The 21,504-nt window shown below is 38.8% G+C and overlaps 1 protein-coding gene across 1 annotated transcript; it reads right to left on the reverse strand.

Annotated features, from left to right (window-relative positions):
• Window positions 1–954: 954 nt before the first annotated feature.
• On the reverse strand, window positions 955–19,986 carry SKIL (SKI like proto-oncogene). Its single transcript, XM_063306452.1, has 7 exons — window positions 19,906–19,986; window positions 14,769–15,868; window positions 6,471–6,568; window positions 4,202–4,449; window positions 3,861–4,099; window positions 2,802–3,026; window positions 955–2,097 (listed from the first exon to the last, which is right to left on the reverse strand). Exons 1-7 carry the CDS (start codon window positions 19,910–19,912, stop codon window positions 1,936–1,938), a joined length of 2,079 nt encoding a protein of 692 aa, XP_063162522.1. The 5' UTR covers window positions 19,913–19,986; the 3' UTR covers window positions 955–1,935.
• Window positions 19,987–21,504: the final 1,518 nt, after the last annotated feature.

Below are 21,504 nucleotides of genomic sequence, written 5' to 3' on the forward strand. Positions count from 1 at the left end.
GAATTTGATATCAAAATCAATTACAGGTCTTGCCACAAAGAAGACAAGACTTCATTTACAAGTAGTAAATGATTGTGGAATTCTTTACATGACTCAGCGAAAGCTGTACTTTTAGTACTGTAGTCGTTTATTTTAAAAACTCTTTTAGCCCATTTTCCCACTGTTTCTCTATTGATTATACATCTTATGGAATGGTCTGTCCTTATCAATTTAAACCGATGTATATAGAATGTATATGTGAAATAGTGGAATAATGGTCATACAACACTTTTAGGGAGAAAGAGTGTATATCTATGTACGCCGCAGGTTTCCAGCAGAAGGGACAGGAATGTAGATGGCCATCAGATGAACATATTTTCCACCCCAATTAGTGCTGCAAAGGCATATTTCCATCAATTTTGCAGGACACGTTCCCACAAGCATTCTTGTATCATCAGTCACACAAAGTACTTTTATCTATGGTAAAATAAGTTAATTATTTTGTGAAAGATGGGTGAAACTGCTATTTATGTACAATGATCTGAATAGGGAGGCATAACCAACTACTGGCATATATTTAATACAAGACATTTTGAGCAATTAAAACTTGTCAACCTATATACAAAATAAAACTATCTTCCTTGCCTTCTGCATAATCAGCACTGTCTTTTCTTTTCTATACAAAACTGCTTCCCAGAATCAAGACTTTCCTGTCTTTTCATCAACAAAGTCTTTGTTCAATGAAACTCTTTATTGGTCAACATTTTTAGAAAACTCCATAAATTCTTTCATCCATTTATCTTTCTGACTTCCAATTATATAAATTCTGGAACTGAACAGCTTATTATTTAGCACCAGACATTCCTCACACAAATGTCGAATACTAAAAAGATTTAGTATTTTCAAAGAAATAAAATTTTAAAAACAAAGTTATTTTTTTAAAAAGTTAATGCTTAGCTTGGGTCCTTTTTTAAAAAAAAAATAAGCATTACTTTCCCAACATCTGACCCAATTTGATCCCTATAGGCTTTGTAACACTTTTTAAAATGACAAGATCACCTACTTTCATGCACTCAAAGATCATATGTGGGAATGTTATTGCTAATGGAGGAATCTGGATCATGTGATAGTTAAAATTGTTACTTCACAAAATAAGACTATTATGAAGCTCCTATTGGAGTTTAGAAATGCTCAAAGAACAATATTAAATATGAAATTACTTACTAGCTATCAAATCGTTAACCTAACCCACTACAGTGAATAAATAAAATGCTTCAGATTCAATTTCAGCAACTCCTTTTCAAAACAGCACTCAGCATAGTACTAAAATAACTGGTATTTAAGCATTAATAATTAACATTTAGTGTAAAAGTTCAACATGAAAATCTGCATTTAAAGAAGTTTTGACTGTTTAATGATTTCAAATTAACAGTTTTCTCTTTGATACAGCATCATCAAATGAAATATTGGAGCAAAGCAAAATAAAATTTTCTATATTTTTTCAGTTTTAGATTCTTGAACTGCATGCAGAAAGGTAGATACTATGCATTTTGAATCAAGAATGTTGCATTCAATAAGAGAGTCCTCAAGACAGTTTGTAAAATAACAGATACACACTGACCATTGTAAAACATAAAATTTCAATGTTGCTCATAACTATTAAAAAAAAAGCAGCACAAATACAGATTTGGTCAGTCTGGAAGTTGTATAAATGTACTTATCATTGCAGATTTATATGCACATGTTGGACATAATCTACTGAGAACTTTTCTTGTGCAGGTCATCATAGAAATGATTGCGAATTCCCAAACACCTACTCTACTGATGCGGGATGCACAGGAAAAGTTTTCCATAATTGTGCCCAATACCTTCACTTTTCCATGGCTTGACTTCTCCTTGGCAGGTAATCTTTTTTTAGCCTTGCTGAGAAAATGCAGATGCATTCTGGATGGCATTTTATTTTCCTTTTCCATTTTTTGAAGATTTCTGAATCTGAAGTTTTAACTCCTTGATCATCTTCTCTAACTTTTGTCTTGCTTCTCGTTCCTGTCTCAGTTCATCTTGGAGCTCTTGCCTATCAGCCTCTGCGTGATCCAGCCTCTGCCTCAGCTCTGCCAACTGCAAATTTAAAAAGTAAAGAAAAGTTAAAACAACTGGTATAATCACCCACTTGTTTCTTAATCCTGGTGTGATATGCAGAATTTTCATTCTGTTCCAAAATGATGCATTTGTCAGTGATCATACCATAATAAATCCAGAGTGGAATATAAATATGTGCAAATACATATAGAAAAAAATCATTACAAATTTAAAATATTTACTATACTTTCTCTTTCCTATTTGCCATGCAGTATTTTTAGTGAACACATTCTTATGTCTTTGACATGAATGTTTCTGTATTGCCAAGGAACCAGAAATTCAACAGCCATTAAAACCACACCCAACTATTTGGAAAGAACTGAACCAGCAATCTCTAAGTTAGCAAACTGTAAATACTGCAGGAAAAATCAAATTCAAGCAATATGAAAGATATATGGCACTTCTATGCACATTATAGTGTATACGTGAGAAAAGTGAGGCATATGTTAGTGCTAAATAAGGAAATTGTGTTTTTAAAGATAGATAAGGCTATAGCTCATGTGTGGTTGTCTTGAATGCATGGAGTTCGAACGTGTTAGCAGCTGTTCAGACCTGTTAGGCTCTACATCACATCCAAGGGGCAGAACTAGCAAGACTGTCTATTTTGTATATTTTCAGCAGCAATTCAGCATTATCAAAGAAAGACAGCCCACTCCCACATGAAACCCAGCGCTGCTGCTCACCTGAGCTGCATATTCTGCTTCTTTGTCCTTTTCCAAGCTGGAATCGCAGGTACATTTTTGTTTTATTACCTGCTCTAGCTTCTTCTCTAAGTCTCTTTGTTCAACATAAAACTCTTGCATTCTTTGAGCATGCTCAGTCTGCAAAGATTCAAGTTCTTTTTGTAAATTTTGTTGCTCTTCTGTTAACTCCTTCATGGCTTTGGAACTACTTAACATTTCAACTTCCTATGAAGAAATGACAATTATATATAGGGTTTCCAAAACCAAAGAATTACAGAAATGTTTATACTCCAAATTTCATAATCCTCAGGTTCTATAGCATTTGAAACAGGACTTGGTAGGTGTACATATCTTGGGCTTTTAAGATTTCTTCTCTAAGAATAAGCTTCTATAGTTCAGTGGATTCAATTTCTTATATACAAAGATTGATTGATGTCCCACTCATATACCCAAATAACTATCTTTTACAACTATAATTTGTTCAACTCTTGGGTTCTGGGTTTTGTTTCATGAAAGCACATTATTTTTCACATATCCATGTACATCACTTAGAACAAGCAGGTTTCCCAGACGCATCCATATATGTATGCATATGTACTTGTGTGTGTGTGTGTGTGTGTGTACATACATACTCACATATATAGAAATGAGAGCGTACATGCGAAAGCATCATTTCAGCACTGTACTATAGTATACTCTGGGGTGTTCAGGTTGACTTTATGAGAACTTTGTGCTTTTAACTCCCCCTTTCTCTTCTCATGGCAAAAGCAGTTAGTAATTTCCAGTCTCAGTAGCCATGTACTAAGACAGAAAATTAACAGCCACATGCCAAGGCTGAAGGGGAGGAATGAAAATGTATGAAGCTACTCAATACTCAATGGGTGCAAACTGTGGCAGCCAAGCTGCTAATTGCTGTAAGGTAAAAGGATTACATCTTTTTAAATTCTGTGACTGTATTATTCATTATTATGAACATTCGTCTTAATCTAGAACCAATACAAAAATGTGAAAGACAGTTTTCTGAAGACAGACAAAAATAACGTCACATTCACATCATACCATTTGAAGATGCTGCTTCTTTTGCAAAATTGTATGTAGCCTTTCTTGCTGTTTAATATAGGTTTTCATTACTTCTTCCATCATTTTCCCCTTATCATCATCAGATCCAATACCATTGGTAAGAGCCTGAGATGAGGACTGTGCACCACTACTTATTTCTATTTCATCTTCAACAGTCGCTCTGGTACAGAGATGTTCTGCTTTCTTTCGGTTTGTAGGTTTAATGGGTATGGGTTGCTCTACAGAACCAAAAAGTCAGGAAAGCAATGTTTGTCGACTTTCTACAAGAACAGTAATTCCATTGCTGTTATTATTATGAAACAGTTTCATTTTTTACTCACCTATATTAGTACAAATTCCTGACTTGGGTTTTAAGTCACCTTCTTCTTGTACTTCAAGAGAGATGTCCTGATAAAAGATGGCTTTTTTGCGTTTGCCACCATTTTGCTGTTTCAGTGACTGCCCAGGAAAAGATTTAAATACCTCTGATATCTTTTCAACAGTTTTTGTGGTTTCTTTACATTGTGGCACTGAAGTACTAAGGGATACATTGGGAGCAACCACTTTATCACACATGTAAAAGAAATAGCTGGAAACGACAAATTGAAAAATTATTAGAACTATGTAAATTAAATCACACCAAATCAAGTGCAATATAGCAAACCATGGAAACAAAAAAAATTCAAGTCCCTAATCCCCAGCCTGTTTCAGAGCAGTTGTAGATAATCATTATTTTGGCCTACCTCACAGTGATCAATGCCCTAATTACCTCTTGACTGGACTGCTGCAATGTGCTCCATACATGTGGCTGACTCTGAAGATCATTCAAAGGCAGTAGCTGGGTCCAGAATGTGGTGGCTCAGGTAGCAAGGGCACTCTCAAGGCACCCACATAACACTACTCTGAGACCTGCCCTAGTTGCCAATTGGCTTCCATGTGCAATTCAAGGTGCTGGTTGAACCTTTAAAGTCCTTTGTGCTTTGAGGCCAGAGTATCTGCAGGATTCGCTCTTCCCTGCAACATCTGTCCACCAAGTAAGATCCAGTAGGGTGGGCTTGCTACTTATCCTCTCAATTAGAGAATGTCACCTTCAAGGGCCAAGTAAGCCTAATTTCTGAGTTGCTACCTTTCTCCTCTGGAATAGCACCCACCAATGTGCAATTGGCTTCTTCCTATCTGACTTTTAGGAAGCTGGTGAAAACCTGGTTGTTTCACCAAAACAGGGATTGCTGTAATTGATTCCCAGTTGTGAGACTGAGTTCCTTTATTATTAATGGTTTTATCTGCAATTCCAAATTCCACAGAAATAATTCTAGCTATTGTTTTTTTTTAACTGACTATATGATTTTAATCCCAATTATGTACTGAGGAATTGTATGCCACTCAGAGCAGGCAGACTGAATCAGCCTATAAACAAATAAATAAATATGTAAAAGCACAAAAGATAAAAAATGTGTGATACTCAAAATTTTAAAGGCTTAGAGGAAGAGAATTGTCTTAATATCTCCAACATCCTAAGGCAGGGTTTCTCAACCCTAGGGTTCCGCAACATTTTTGTGAAATTAGCTGGGGAACAATTCAAGTGACACTTCAACTGCTATATCAGCACTGTACAGTCATGTCATCAACACAGTAAATCCTCACATGGTTTCAACAAGCTGCACAGCATGTTAACTTTTCACATGGCTAAAATAAAGCTCCATTTCAGTTCTGATAGGCCACTGTGCTCTACAGCACTTCTAAAGTATCCAGCAAGTTTGTTTTTATTCTTAAAACTACTTTTAAACATGGGCTGAACTTGTTCTTTTTCAATACAACAATATCTAGAATAAAAAACAACTGGTCCAAAGCTATTGTTAACAGGCTATTAATTGATTCAGATACATAAATTATCTCTAGCTACTTGAGGACTCTTCTTCTTCCTCACATAGCTTTGATGATGTAACCCTGACATCCATTTCACACTAATGCAAATTCTATCAAAGAGGCCCAAGAAATGGGGCACCAGAGGATTCCATTTCTTATGCAGTCAACTTCCAGAAAAATGGGAGCTATTTAGCTTAAGATTCAGAGAAATGCAAATCAGACTAAGTGCAGAACATCAAAGACAAGCTGATTAAAGACCTTGAAGATACTGCGTGTACAGATGGAAGTTCCAGGAGCCACCATGTTTTATATTTGGAATAGCACAATTTGAGCCTTTTGGTGCTGGCAAAGTGGATGTCAAGGGAGGCACTTAATCACAGGCGTTAAGCAACATCAGAGGATGGGAAACACTAAAAACTTTCCAGTTGCTCCAAGGGAAAGTTTAAGGTCTTGAATGGGACTAGTTCTTACCAAAGATATTTGTAACAGTAATTCCAAAAAACAGAATGAAGAATAGAATCTCCTTTGCAAACGTTACATCTATTGCTCAGTGCTTTGCTCTAGCTTGTTTACGTAGACCCAACAGTATATAATAAAGACATAGTACATTCTCCATCCAACCCCAGAAAGTGTAATTACATTATGTAAAATATGAAACTATATTTATAGTTAGCTTATGAAATAATTAAAGTAAGGTTCAAGTTGTGCATCCTCTGATCACTTTTATTAATAGAAGACTGTTACCTGGGATGTATAAATGAATGTGACTGATCTGTAGAATCTGTTTCTTGTTTTATAACTGGATACCATTGCTGGAATTCTACATTATAATGAGAATCTGCCTAAGGAGGGAGAAAACATTTACATTTATTATATACCATTTTAGTTTTAAAACACACATTCCAGTGAAACTGTATTGTAATTTTTATCAATTTTGTTACAGAAAAAAAATAAATCCCAAGTTATTATAAATGAAGCATCACTTCTATTTTCCCTACCCAACTATACAGTAAACTGAATGATAAGCAGCTTTTGTAAAGACTGTAAGCTAATGCTCTATGTTTAGTTTCAATCAACAAACCACAGCATCTTGTGTAGTATTTTGATCAGCTGAAATGTATACTGCCTACTTAAGAAACAAAACTGTGACTTTGTGATGCAAGTCACTCAAACTCCTAAGAAAACTGTATGCATGAATAAAGTACACTGTAAAGTACACAAATTTATGTGCATATATCAAAGCTAACAGAGAAGAAATCATAGAGGTTTCTATATTGCCTAGACAATGGGAGAGTGTCTTAACTTCTATAGCAAGAGTGTCAATGGACCTTAAATTATGACTTATACAACAAAAAATAATTTTTAGAATTTATTGGGACTCCATTATGTTTGTAAAGAAAAGGACTGTCTATGACAGCACTCTGTTGGAGATGTAATAAGGACAATGACCCTTTAAAACACATGTTCTTACGATGTCCTATACTTACTAAGTTTTGGGAGAAAGCAGTGGACTATATAAATATGACGACAATATGTGCGACAAAAGCTAAAATTTTCAGAGGACAATATTCTCTTGAATTACATACCTAATACATGGAATCTGACAACTGGACAACATAAATGTATTATCCGTGCCCTTACTATGGTAAAAAGCCCGATACTGCAGCATTGAAAGATAAATGTATGGCCCCATTTAATCAATGGATTGAATACCTGGTTACGCTTGCCACCTATGAGAAGATTGCCTATAGATGTAGACTTTATATGGATAAATATAATGAAATATGGGACTCATTTATACAAAATACAGTAGTTTAGCAAAAGCATGACAGTTATTTAATTGTATTAGAAATAAATATATATATTTGCATCACATTTGCATCAGATAAATACATATATAGAATTGTAACTGTTTATTGTTGTAATGTAATGATATATTGTATTTCATATTTTTATTTTACTTTTTCTGTTATACTTTTCTCACTTTTTTAAGCATCTGGTTTTTGTTTTTGTTTTTGATAATGTATGTATCTTTGCATATTTTTTGTTTTTGTTTTCTTTTTCTGTTATTATCTTTAAAAAAAGCTTACAGAGATCAAAAGCAAGAATTCAAGAAAACCAACATGAGGCAGTAAGAGCACATTAGCTGGGGTGACCTATCCAATGTTATGCAACAGACCCAGGAACTCTTACATATTCATTCATCCATTCATATACTGTACTGTTAGTACTATTTTTAAATGGAAGCTAACAATAAGAGAGTTAATTTATTTATTTAGTATTATTTATTTATTATTCAAATTTAATTACCGCCCATCTCCCCCAAGAGAGGGACTCTGGGTGGTTTACAATAAAATCAAACTCCGATCATAAACAGTAAAATCTCATAAAACCAGACACATTACACTTATTATAAAATGCAATAATAAATATAAAATCCAAGAGGGTATAAAATCCAAGCTGGTGGGAGAGGCTCTAGGGTGCGAGCCACCCCCAGGAATGGTTGCTCACTTTCCCACCCCAGGCGAGACGGCAGAACCAGGTCTTCAGGGCCTTCCAGAAGGTCAGGAGTGAAGGGGCCTGCCTCACCTCCGGGGGCAAGATGTTCCAAAGGGCAGGGGCCACTGCAGAGAAGGCCCGTTGCCTGGACCCCGCCAGATGAAATTCTCTGTTAACTCTTATATGTAAACTCTTTTTGGAAAATGTCCAACTTTGACGTTCCAAGATACCTTTAACATTTATACCTCCAACAATATTTAATCTACTGACAAGAGTTCTATCAGGACTAACCGAGCCAAGTCAAATAGGATAAAAATCTTAATTGGAAAGAACTTCTGCTTGGACTTCCGCATACCAGTGTGCACATGTGTTTTTTCATGTCTGTAGTGAGAATCAGAGTAAGAATTCAGAATGATAATGTTCATTCAATACTTTTAGCCTTTTTAAATCTAACTTTAATGCCTTGAATAAGTCGTAATAGCTGCCATGAATTTTGTCCACTCAGTACTCATTTACACCAATTCCAGTTACTACATGAAATCAAAAAAGCACTCAACCTTGTGCTGAGCTTGGTAATGAACTTGAGAAGGAAATCAAGACTACACAGATACTCAGATTTAAACGTAGTGATTGTTTTCCTAAGACCAACAAAACTGTTTTAGCCTATTAAAGTAGGCCAACAGATGGGTCTATATAACTTTATATGGAATATGACAGGCTATTTGGAATGCTATACATTAAGGACACGATCATTGTTTTTATAAGATATATGCATTATTATAAAAGATACATGCATGTATCACTGGAGTTTTTCCTCTAATACTATACTACACAGAGATGAACGAACATGTAACATCATGAGGTTTCTTTTAAAAATGACATCATCCCATAATGTCATACAGATATCAAAATCATATGACCACACACTATGGCTAGCACACTGTATGCAAATCTCTTTTCAACTCAAATGCAGAAATAGCTAAAAATTATTCTGACTCACATATGCAATCCAAGGCAATAAAAACCAGAATTTTGCCATTAAAATGACTTTGTGTTTTCAAAAGCATCTCCCCAATTTTTGCGAGGCAATGGATTTCTAGTACTTCTAATCTTTTTCCTATTTTTTTTCAAATCTTTATTATATAGTTTAAAAGAATATAAGAAATATTTTATTTTCAATTGCTCTGCTTCTCCCATTCATGCTTTTTCAACAATTCTTCAGAATTAGGGCTATTTCATACTAGCAGAAGGGTATCCCTCCCCACATCATAGCCCAGTTAGTTTCTCTTTTCTCTTCAAAATGTGAAGGTTCCCCTGTTCTCTGAATTTTAACACTTGTTACTTTGCTGTTCACAAATCAGAAGTGTTAGAAGCACTGCTGAAGCAGTGAAGTGTTTCTGCACTTTCTGTTAGAGCATATATAATAGGAACAGTTGAAGGTTTTTAAAAATAAAAACCTTGCGTATTTTGCATTCTATTTCTTAATCCACTTTAAATTTTTGGGTAAGAACTACAATTCTGTAGTTAGACTAAAAGAGGGCATTTAGGAAACTATTTAGAATTCTGATTACATTTGTTTTATAAAGGTACATTAGCAAAGCTAAGTAAATTAACTGAAAAAATGTGTTTGAAATTAGGTCAGAAATGTGTATCTTGTCTTAGTGGAGGTGTGTATGTGTGCACGTGTATATAATGGCTCTACTTACTGTGGCCTCTTTTCCCTACAGGTAGTCCTCGCTTAACAACAGTAATTGGGACCAGAATTTCCATTGCTAAGCAATGCAGTCGTAAAGCGTGACGTCAAGTGATTGCATCACTTAGCAATGGGAATCTTGGCAGTCCCTGTTGCTGTCGTTAAGCAAGGATTGAGGGTCGTCAAGTGATGATCTTACATGACTGGGACTTGCAACTTCCTTCTGGCTTCCAACAAGCAAAGCCAATGGGGAAGACAGCAGGAAGTTGCAAGTCCCGATCACAACAAGCTTTCCTTAGGTGGCTCCCAACCAGGCCAGCTGGCCGATGGGTGATTACTACAGAGTGTAGGTGGCCAGGGTGGGTGCTGCGGCAAGAGTGCAGTGGGGGTGTGCACTGTGGCGCAAGTGCAGGAGGGTGTGGACGCTGCAGCATGAGTAGGCTCTACAGCATGGTGCAAGTGCAGGCAGGCAGCGGGGCCCACACTCACCCTGCCACTGGGGGGCTCCCCAGGAGAAAAAGCAGCATGAACATGGGCAACTTACGGGAGTGATTTGCAACCTTTCCTGTCAGCTCCGCCCTCTGACTTTGCTTATGAGAAGCCAGCAGGGAAGGTCACAAAGTGCAATCATGTGACCACAGGATGCTGCAACCATTGTAAATGCAATCCAGTTGCCAAGTACCCAGCTGCAACTTCAAGGACTGGTCCTAAGTCCCCCTTGTTCAGCACCGTAACAGTGATTGTTCAATCACTGAATGAGTGGTCACCAAGCAAGGACTACCTGTATTTTTAATGTGCACATATAATTGTCTTATACTAAGCCTAAGAAGAAAGTCAAATCAAAGCTAGAGACCAAAAATACGCTTACTGAATATTCCCTTCCACAATTTTAAGAGAGGAGAAACATGGCTGAAAAAAGATTTAAAGACTCTGTAAGTCTGAAACACAGATACATAAGGTCTTTACACTATATACCACTTCCATATTTTAGTTCATTACAAGGTCAACCATACTGCATGCATGAGATTCAAATTTACTTGAAATTGTAATTTAATATATTTTCTGCAATATAGGAAAGAATCATTGGTCAGAAGAAAGTCAAAACAAAAGAAATCATGAGAGCATAATATTAAATTAGTGAAATCAGTATCTCATAAGTTTTTTTGCTCTTATTAAAATGTTCTTTTCCCCAAAAAAGTCATTTCTAAAACCTTTATTAGGAAAGCTCCAAAAAAGTCCATCTGTATTTATTCAGCAATATACAGAATATATGTAGGACAATATTTTGGTAATACATAGCACTTCATATATAACTGTTGTAACTGTTTAGATATTGTATTTTTATATATGGTAATTTTATTGTATATTTATTGTTTTATCAATTATTGTTGTAAACCACCCAGAGTCCCTCTGGTGGGAGGAGATGGGCAGTGACAAATTTGATTAAAAATAAATAAATAAATAAATGTACAAGAAGACTGCAACAAGCTGAGGTCATTTATAAGACTTAGGATTCAATGCCTTTATTTTATGCAGTATTATTTATTGGTATATACTATTACCTTAGGCAAATTACTATTACCTTAGGCAAATAGAGCATTGTTAGCTGAATGCAAAACAGATCAATTGGCTACATCAATAATGAGTATATAAATCATATATACTTACAAATATAGTTTCAGCTGCCATGAGCTCACCTTTATCCTATTTACATAAGCTAACCAAATAATCTCTTAATAACTGATCTGTATTACAAGACTAATTTAAAACATGATATTATTGCTAGTTAGTCAGCCTATCATGACTGGATTTGCTTCTCTATGTACAGCCTTACATGAGCCCTACTTCTTGCTGGTTTATTTATTTTATTTTTATTTCACCCTTCCAATGGACAGGCAAACAAGAAGCAAACTAGCCCCTCTCTTCATGGAGTGAATTTGGTTCTGTAACTGGGAAATCAATGCTACTGAATATGGAATCCCCTCTCCAGCAATTTCTCCTTCTCAGAAACACTAATATTCTAAATGAGAAAGCTTAGGCATGAGCTGGGCATTTGCCAGCTATGAATTTTCGAAGTCTCCTTCCTGCCTATCTATGAAGAAAAAACATAGATGACTCTCCTAAAATACACCCTTGGCATACACAAGGAAGATTTTGAAATGTTCAGGGATCAGGAGTACAAAACAGCCAGATTTACAAAACATGGTTAACCTGATTACTGAATTAATCCATGCTATAAATGCACACAATAAATGCACACAATACTTTAAATAGTAAGCTAATTAAATAGCTGGATGCATGCAACTTTGCAAGGTTAAAACTATCCAATGTTGTGTGAATGCAGCCATTAGGTCTTTAACTGATCTTGTTAAATAAGTTGTGTTCACGCAACCTATAAACCATAAAAATAAATTAACCCAGTGTTTGTTGAGCAAGTTATAGTAACATGGTTTCTACGTAATGTTAAGCTGTAATAGCTTGATTTGTACATACAGGTAAGACAAAAAGAAACTCTGCTATGGCATTCCATATGTACCTGGCCATTCTGATGTTCTCCATGAAGGGCCTAAGTAACATCACTACCATCTTTAAAGAATCCTTGACAGCTGTTGTCTTTTGGCTATCCGAGATTCTGGGCTGCTGCTGCTGTTGTTTTTCATGCAAAGAATATGGTAACTGCTGCCCAAAATATCCAGCTTTAGCAGTCACTAATAATTTTTGTTGTTGTTCCTTTGAGTCATTGTTGACTCCTGGCGACTGCCTGGACAAGTCCCAGCAGTTTTCTTGGCAAGATTTCAGAAGTGGTTTGTCACTGACTTTAAAAAAAAAAAATTATCCCGCCTTTATTATTTTTATAAATAACTCAAGGCAGTGAACATACCTAGCACTCTTTCCACCTCCTATTTTCCTCACAACAACATCCCTGTGAGGTGAGTTGGCTGAGAGAGAGGGACTGGCCCAAGGTCACCCAGCTGGTTTTCATGCCTAAGGCGGGACTAGAACTCACAGACCCCCAGTTTCTAGTCTGATGCTGTACCTCTTATGGTAATTAGTTGTTACTTGTTTCTAACAAATTCCGCATTAAGCAGGTATCTATCTCATTACTCTTCTCTGTGCATTTCAAGCTACTTCCCAGTAGTAGAGTGTAAAGACAGGTTGTACATTTTAGTCAGAAGGTCTACAGTCTCAGCTTTAACCTCCTTAGTAACACCTGGGTAGATGCCATCATGGCCTGGTGATTTGTTTATGGTCAATAAGATCCAGCACTTCTCATGTTATGGTACTCTTTTCTTTAAATAAAACATATATTTCTATTTTCAATGGCAAACTATTTCTGTATTGTTGCAAAGCAAATCACATACATATAGTTCAACAATTTAGACAAGTTTGGGTGTGAGATGAGAACACTCCAACGTCAGAAGGTACTTCTCAAGTTACTAGGAGAGAATACTCTTATTTTCACAAAGTTCTAGGTCTGAAGATAATATGACCAAATCAAAGCTGCAAAGAAGTCTGATGGTGCCAGGATCAGCACATTTAATTGGAATATGGAATATGAAAAGCATGAAGCAAGAAAAACCTGAAATTGTCTAAGTGAAATGAAGCATAATAAATTGGATGGTTTAGAAATAAGTGAATTTAGGTAGACTGAATGGGCCACTTAAAAATTAGATAATTATATGATATTCATGGCATCAGACCATACAAAAAGAATGGAATGGCCCTGGTAATAAAAAAATATGTGCTTGGCTTTACCTAAATAAATATAATATAATTAATATAATATAATATAATATAATATAATATAATATAATATAATATAATATATGTCTGCTGAAGAAATAAAGAAGAAATTAATTGCAGGAAGGGAAGCAATTACAAACTTAAACAAGATTATGAAGAATAAGGATATTTCTACAACAAAAATCATTATAGTAAAAGCAATGGTCCTTCTGGTATCAGTAAGCAGAAAGCAGTGGTCTCTCCAGTGGCAAAGCACAGCTGTGAAAGCTGAGCATTGAAACAGACCAAGATAAAAAAGATAGATGCCTCTGAATTATGGAGATAGAGATGGTTACTAAGAGTAACATGGATCACAAGAAAAATCAATTAACCAAACCTGGATCAAACTGATTGCTCCTTTAAGGCAGTATCAATAAGCAAAAATTCACATACTCTAGTCTTATGATGCAAACGGATGATGGAGTATAAAAAACAATTTAGCAACACTGAAGGATATAAAAAAGAGAGAAGGTAACTGAAAAAGTAGATGGACAGGATCAACAAAATTACAAGAGCTATGCCATACTACTGCAGACAGATCAAAATGGTAAGTATGTAGATATCAGAAGTCAAACCAGACTTGATGGAACCCACTTAATCAACGGTATTCTTCCATACCCGATACCATTTAGTCATGGCACTAAGTACCTGAAAATCTCCTGAGTATTTTTTTTTAATAAAAACCCTTGCCTCCACCCTCTTGGGTCTCCTTTTTTCACATACTGTTGCATATGAGCTGCATCTTTACTTTTAACAATGCATAGTTCCTGTTTATTTTAGGCATTCAAGTTTTATATATGAAGCAAAATCACCTAGACATTTTTTTACAACAAAGGTCTATGCCTTGCCATAGTCATACATCAGAAATAGCATTTCAAGCCTACAGTATTTGAAACATGAAATTTTCCCAGTATTGGCTATTATACAATAATACTTTGTGCTCTCAATTTAACTTTTTCAACAATATAAAGGAACAAATTTAGATTTATGAAGCACACACTTAATGTACTTAAAGCAATCTTTACAACTAATGTACTTAAATATTATAAAGTTATAAACAAACTTACCTTAGACTGGGGTATTTTCTGATTCTTCATGCTAAATTTTTCTTTCATTTGTTCTAAGAGTTGCTTGAGATTTCTTTCTTCTGGTGTTCCTAAATATTTTTGGTTAATGTGAAGGTAACAGTGCCACTTTGCCGATTCAAAGCCCCAGTGACAAGTCCTCTTGTCTGGAGATCGATGGGAATGCATCACAAATGTCTGGGGTGAAAACATCCCATAGCATTCTGAACACTGGATACATGGGGAATCTGGCTGAAGATAAAACTGTGATGCAAACAAACCCTGACACTTGCCCAGGCACTCATGTTCTACTTCAAAGGCACTTCCAGTCTCTTTTAGTTGGGCCAGTGAACTTTTAGCATGTAGCAGGCTGCCATTTTGAGGAAAAGTGCGAGGGCGCAACAATGCATTGCATAATCTCTGAGCATCAGTCAACGTGATTAGTCCACAAGAAGGAGCATTAAAGGGCAGAATCCCCAAAACCTTTAAGATGTGAAGCTGATCAGAACTGCATCTAGAGCAATAGATGTAAAGTTCATCACACACTGTGTTAATTTGCTGTAGAGAAAAATCTCTGAGAACAGAATTCAAAACTTGAGGCAGACAAAGTCTCTTTTCTCCTCCAACTTTAAAACAAGATATAGACTCCCCTTCCAGTAAAGTCTGAGTCAACTCTGTAGAGCTATCTGAAGGAACAAGCAATGGGCCAGGAAGAATTTGAGGTGATGGAAGAGGTACAAAAACAGATGACATGTTTTCTTGGGAATGGCGCGCAGAAAATGCTGCTGGTCCACCAAGTGAACTCTGACTGCTTAAATGAAACTGTGCCAATGTATGTTTCAAACCAGGATTTAAGTTCAAAGGCTCAGATGCTACAGCAATATTTGGTTTGGCATCTTCCTCTCTGTCATCCATAGGATTTTCTTCACATTCATCCAAATGTTCCTTCTTAATTGCTGGCAACTTATGTACCATTGTTTGTACTTTATCCTTTACATTCATTTCTGTCATCGCTTTTTTTGCAGGAGGGCTGCCATCTTCTTGTGCGACAGTCCCTTTTGATTGATGTCCTGGGATGAAATTTTTCTGTGGAGCTTCCATAGCTAAATTTGAAATAGGGAAATTTGAAATTTGATCACAGGTAGCTCTTTCATATCTCAGTTTCCAGTTATCTTAGTTGCAAAGCTAATATGGCTGCTTTCTTTGAGGTAATCATTTCATAAAACACCAAAACTAATATTCTCAACACTATAGCAGTGTAGTCTTTAAATATAAAGAATTACATGGGAATTTCTGACATTTAATACTATATACTTTCAAAGTGATCAATATAAAATGTATAACTCCATACAAAAACAGTTGGCTCAGACCTTTAGGTCACTTCATTTTGAAAATGATCCAATGATCTAATCCAACAGAAAACTGTGGTTTAGTACAAAATCTACTTCTGAAATTTTCTATTTGTATAGAAATAAAGAATCATCACATTTTCTTCCTTTTGAACATAAATCACACAAATGCACCTGTTCTCACAGCCAAGACATGCTGATTTCAAACTAGACCTAGAGATTAGATGGATTGTAGCTTTATGAAAAACAATCCTGATATCCTCAGTATCATAGGCAAAGATTTGAGTTTATTGTGCAAAAAATTCATCCAGCAAGAATGACATTTGTTCATTTAAAAGAAAGCTAAAAGGAATCTGATCCCAGAGTGTTGGTTTCAACACTAGGTATAAAGATGGCCATTGTGAATTCCAATGTTCCAACCACAAGACTTGATCACAATAAGTAAATTTGAGTCATCAGCAAAATTAATTTCTTGGGCTAGTATTTCACACATATATTCATCCATTTGGAGTATCTGAACAAAGGGAAGAAAAGCAAGTACTTTATAGCTGGCAATAGGCTGAAATCAAAAAGCTCCAAATAGATACATTCTAAATGGAGATGTTACCATGTTGGACCTACAGATTCAAACACACAAAATGCTTAAACAGCAACTTTTTCTGGGTGAAGGTAATTTATATTTAAGATTCCGGATTAAAAGATAGAGATTCCAGGTGTGTCTTTGAAACTATTTTAATTAACAACAGACTAAAACATAGTCTGTATCCCCTTATAATCAAACAATTTCTCTTGCAAGAAAGATCCATGATCAATCTTCCAAGGTATTTGTAAAGCACATATTAGCCATAAAAGTAGGCTAACAGCAAAGAGCAAAATGTGTTTTAGCTCTTTTTTTTTTCCATACATGCTAAATCCTCTCCCCAAGCTGCTATTTTCTCCCCTGGAGGCAGGGGGAATGCCTTCTTATTTCTCCTTTCTGGTCTCATACTCCCTACTGCATTTATTCATTTGTGCATGCTCAAAAATATGGACAGATGCATCCATAAATTCCGATGAGCTCTAGTTCTTCTTGTTAATGTGTCATTTAAAATACCATTTAGGCAACTTGATGAAATTATAGCCCAACCACCACAATGTGTATTTCCTGGGAACCTTTCCCTCTACATAGAGATCCTAACAAAATGATAACAACAGAATAATGATCCCTACCACCTATTCTGAAGGAAAGGAGAATACGAGTAAAGCAGAATTTTTGCTAAATTTTCTCCTTCCCCTACCAGCCATTTTACTTAAAGCCGTCAATCACTAGTGCTTGATTTCAGAACCCTTCATAAACATGTATATACACATGGTGCCACATTTCCTCTCATTTTTCTTTTAAAAACATCTCCTTTCCTCCAAATCTTGAATTTTGCTGCAAAACTGTAGTCTTCCTCTGACTAGGAGCCCAGTCCTATGTTTCCCCTATTTTTATTTGGAACCCAGTGAATCATCTGTGTGTGTATGTGTGTCTGTGTACACACACACACACACACAGAGAAAATAAAATGTCCACTATCTTCAAACAAATTCTTCATAAGTAAGTAGAGAATGTTCTCTGGCGATCTGGAGAAGAGACTTCAGTCTTTCAAGATTATGGAGGGTGGCAATACTCCAACATTACTCAAGTTTAAAATTTATTTCTATACCACCCATTCTACCAGAAACCATTAAGATAAAAAAATTCAAAACACTAAAATCATAAGTATATTTTTAAAAAATACACTAAAACTACTTTCAAATACTAAAATCATCACTCTATATTTAGGGCAACTTCTGCCTTTTCAAGTCAATGTAAAACTAAAGTTAGATGAGCCTCCCATTATGGAAACCTCCTTTGTATACTGACTGTTGTGAAAAAAACAAAACAAACCCTGTCACTGTTGTTTTACATAAAGCAACCCAAACATACTGAGTTTTAAACAATGCAGATTCCATTACAAAACATGAAGAGCCAATATTCTTCCAGTTTTCTATTATTCAGCATATTTCTCAAAACACACATCCTCAGCACTCCCATCAACTAAAAAAAAAAACCACATGTAAATCTGCCATGACTATGTGTATTTACATTCAACATATTCTTTGTCTAGACTTCCGTTCAAACACATGCTACAGTAACTTACTTTACTCCTAAGCAGAATCGTCTGAGCATAACTTCCTAGTTATGTTCTCTCCATCCTATCCTCACTTAATGAAAAAACACTGCATTATTTTCCCATAAAATCAGTGAAGCTGTTAGATAAAAAAAATCTCTCCCTTTATTAACTGCCACACAAGTTTCCATGTTACAGCAGCCTCAATTTCATACAGAATCTTTCTCAAACTAGTTGTTTAAATAATTCAATGCTTATTTTGCACAACCACAGTAAGCCATCTCTTGTCCGTTCATATATGAGCATGCCCTTAGGAACGCTCTCTCAAGGCTTGGCATGGCAGTATAATTTCCTATTCTCTTACAGCAGTTATTTTCAAAGAAATAGTTAGAAAATGGCAGGCAAGCTTCCCCTGAAAGCTGACTTGCCACTATTTCTTCTGCAGATCACAACCACAACTGAATTGCTGGGGTACTCTTAAGGTTTGCTGTTTACAGTCACCCAAATAACAAAAGTTGGGCCCAACCCACTGCATGAACCATACACTCTGCCTGGAAGACTTCCCAGAATCCTCGTGCCCGGCAGATATGCCAAGAGGAGCAAAACTTCCCCAGCAGACAGGGTCACCTGAAAAAGATCCCCTGAAGCTAGAAAACGCAGCCCCCTTGCGGGCTTCCTGGGTGGAGTGCCTCGCTCAAAGACCTCATCACCCCCCACTAATAAATAACCTGTCCGAACCCGGAGAAACACGAGGGATTTCCGTCTCTGTCCCTGACCCACTTCTTGGGTCCAGGAGTCGGGCTCCCCCGCAAATATCCCTTGCCGACGCTAAGGGCTCCCCCCCGTCCCCGACCTTCGCTTCGCTCCTCCAGAGAGCCGTCCCCCTCCTTACCCCGGACGGGAGGCTGCTTTCTCGGGCGGACTTCCCCCTCCTTGCCCTGCCTTTAACTCTCCTCCTTCCCCTTTCTTCAGCCAGACAGGCTGGCTAGTCTGCTGCGCCAGACGCTCCTCCCCCGCGGGGGTGAGGAAGGTGAAGTCTAGCAGGGGCGGGCAGGCGGGCCGACGGTCGGGCGGGGAGGGTGAGGCCGCGCGGGGCTGGGAGCCTGAAAGCTGCCCCCTCAGCCCCTGCCCCCTTCTCTCTTCTCCACCGCTCCCCCCAGGATGAGGACCCGGAGAGGCACCTTCCCCGTCCCTCCAGCCCTCTTGCGCCCGAGAAAGCCCTTTTCCGCCCGGCAGCCGTCCTTCCCGCCCCACAGCCGCCCCAAACCCGCCACGGCGCTGCCCCTAGGGAGCAAGTCCCGGACCCTCCCTCCTCCCTCCGCTCCTGCCTCCAAGCCCCGGGCGATCTAGGCCAGCCTTCCCTAACTCCGAGCCCTCTCCCCCGAGAGCGGTGGGATTACAACTCCCATCCTCCTCCTCCTCCTCCCGCACCCGCTCCGGGGAGCACCGGCGTCGTGGCGCAGCCCCGGTGGGGGGTACGAGTCCTGGCTGTGCCGCCCCCTCCCCCCGCGCTGTAACCCCTGGGGCTGTTCCCATCTCTCTCCCCCCCGCCGTTCCATTACCTCAGTGTAACCTACACACACACACACACACACACCCCTCCGCTCGCCCGCTCCTCTTTCCAAGAGTCCCCCTCGGGAAACGTCCTCTCCTTACCGCGCATCCCAGCGGGCGCTCTGGTTCTTCCCAACAGTGGAAGGGAAGCGGCTGCCGCCGCCAACGTACCGCCCACCCGTGACCTCACTGCAGAGACAGAGGAGGAGGACGGGAGGGTGGAAAAGCCGCCGTGACGGAGGAGGCGGCGGCGTCGCACGGGCAGGAATTCGCCCGGCTCGCGCGTCCCGCCAAGCCCCGCCCCTGTCTGGGCAAGGCGGCGCCGGCGCTGCGCTGCGGCGCGTGTGTGTCTGCGAAGGGACGTCATCCTGCTTCCGCGCATTGGGGGCGAGCGGGGGAAGCTCGTCTCCTGCTGCGCTTAAACGCCGCTTGGCTGGACTCACTCCACGCGTGGTCGAGACCGCGATGGGGGGGGGGCTCAATAGACCCCAACCCCATTAGGGCGCCGTGCCTGGCGCCAGCCGTGCGCATGAACTCCGGGCGCCTCTCCGCCGCCGCCTGCCCTTGCCTTCGGGCTCCCGGCGGGGGACGGCCCCAGGCCGACCTTGGCTGACCTCGAAAACCTAAGCCGGGTCCGTTCGCGCCAGTGCTGGGAGGGGAGACCACCAGGAAACCCCAGGGCTGTAGGCTGAACTGGGACGTGGAAAAAAGTACTGTGCGGCAGCCGCTTCCGTACTGATGCAAGATACACATACACATGCTAGGCATGAAGTCATCCGGATCCGAGGTGGCTGGAAAATTATCTTTCCGCTGCCTCACCTTCTTTGGCTCCCACCTCGTCCTTTCCAGAATCGCTTCCCCCAAGCCACCTAAAGGGTTTACGACTGCGCCGCCCCTCTTGCTTCTTCTCGGGGTCGTTTCAGGCATTCCAGGAGAACAAGCCCGAAGGAGAGAGTGCCGCAGTTTTGCATGGCACCCCATTCAAGGTGCTGTTGGTGTGAAAAATGGGTTTTACGTTCACGAGGAAACGATACCTTTTGTGGGGGAGGGGACAGGGTGATCTTAGGTGGTATTTATGAACAAGAGAAACTGGCAGCCTCCAGACTCGCTGGGACTTCAATTCCCAGGATGTCCCAGCCCTCTCGAAACGAAGCCGGAATCACGGCATCTTGGCTTAGTGGTTTTGGTGATTCCAGTATTGGGATTCTGAATGCTAATTACTGGCTAGGAATTCTGGGAGTTGCAGTTTTGGCATATCTGGGGAGCACCTGATTGGGAAAAGCTAAATGAGACTCTCTACTACCATTTCGAAAACTAGGCATTCGCGAAAATTAGTTGCTTGAAGCAGAAAATCCAAATGACGACTCATCTCCCACTTCCATTACCTAAAGCAGTGTTTCTCAACCTTGGCGTGGCTGGGGAATGCTGGGAGTTGAAGTCCACTCATCTCAAAGTGGCCAAGGTTGAGAAACAGTGACCTAAAGCTGTCAGACTTCCCTGTGGATTGTGTTGTGACTCAGATGCCCGTGATGACCAACTTACATTATCTCATGATAAACTACCTTGATGTGTTTGTTTTTAGGTTGTCTGGTTAAAATCCCATTATTCTCTTTTATTTAGCAGGCAATTCCCCTTCAACCCCCAAGTTTTCTTTTTCATCCTGCAGTATTGCTTTTCCTCAAAGCTGCTATAGAAATAATT

Source organism: Candoia aspera, chromosome 6 (assembly GCF_035149785.1).
Source record: "Candoia aspera isolate rCanAsp1 chromosome 6, rCanAsp1.hap2, whole genome shotgun sequence".
NCBI lineage: Eukaryota > Metazoa > Chordata > Lepidosauria > Squamata > Boidae > Candoia > Candoia aspera.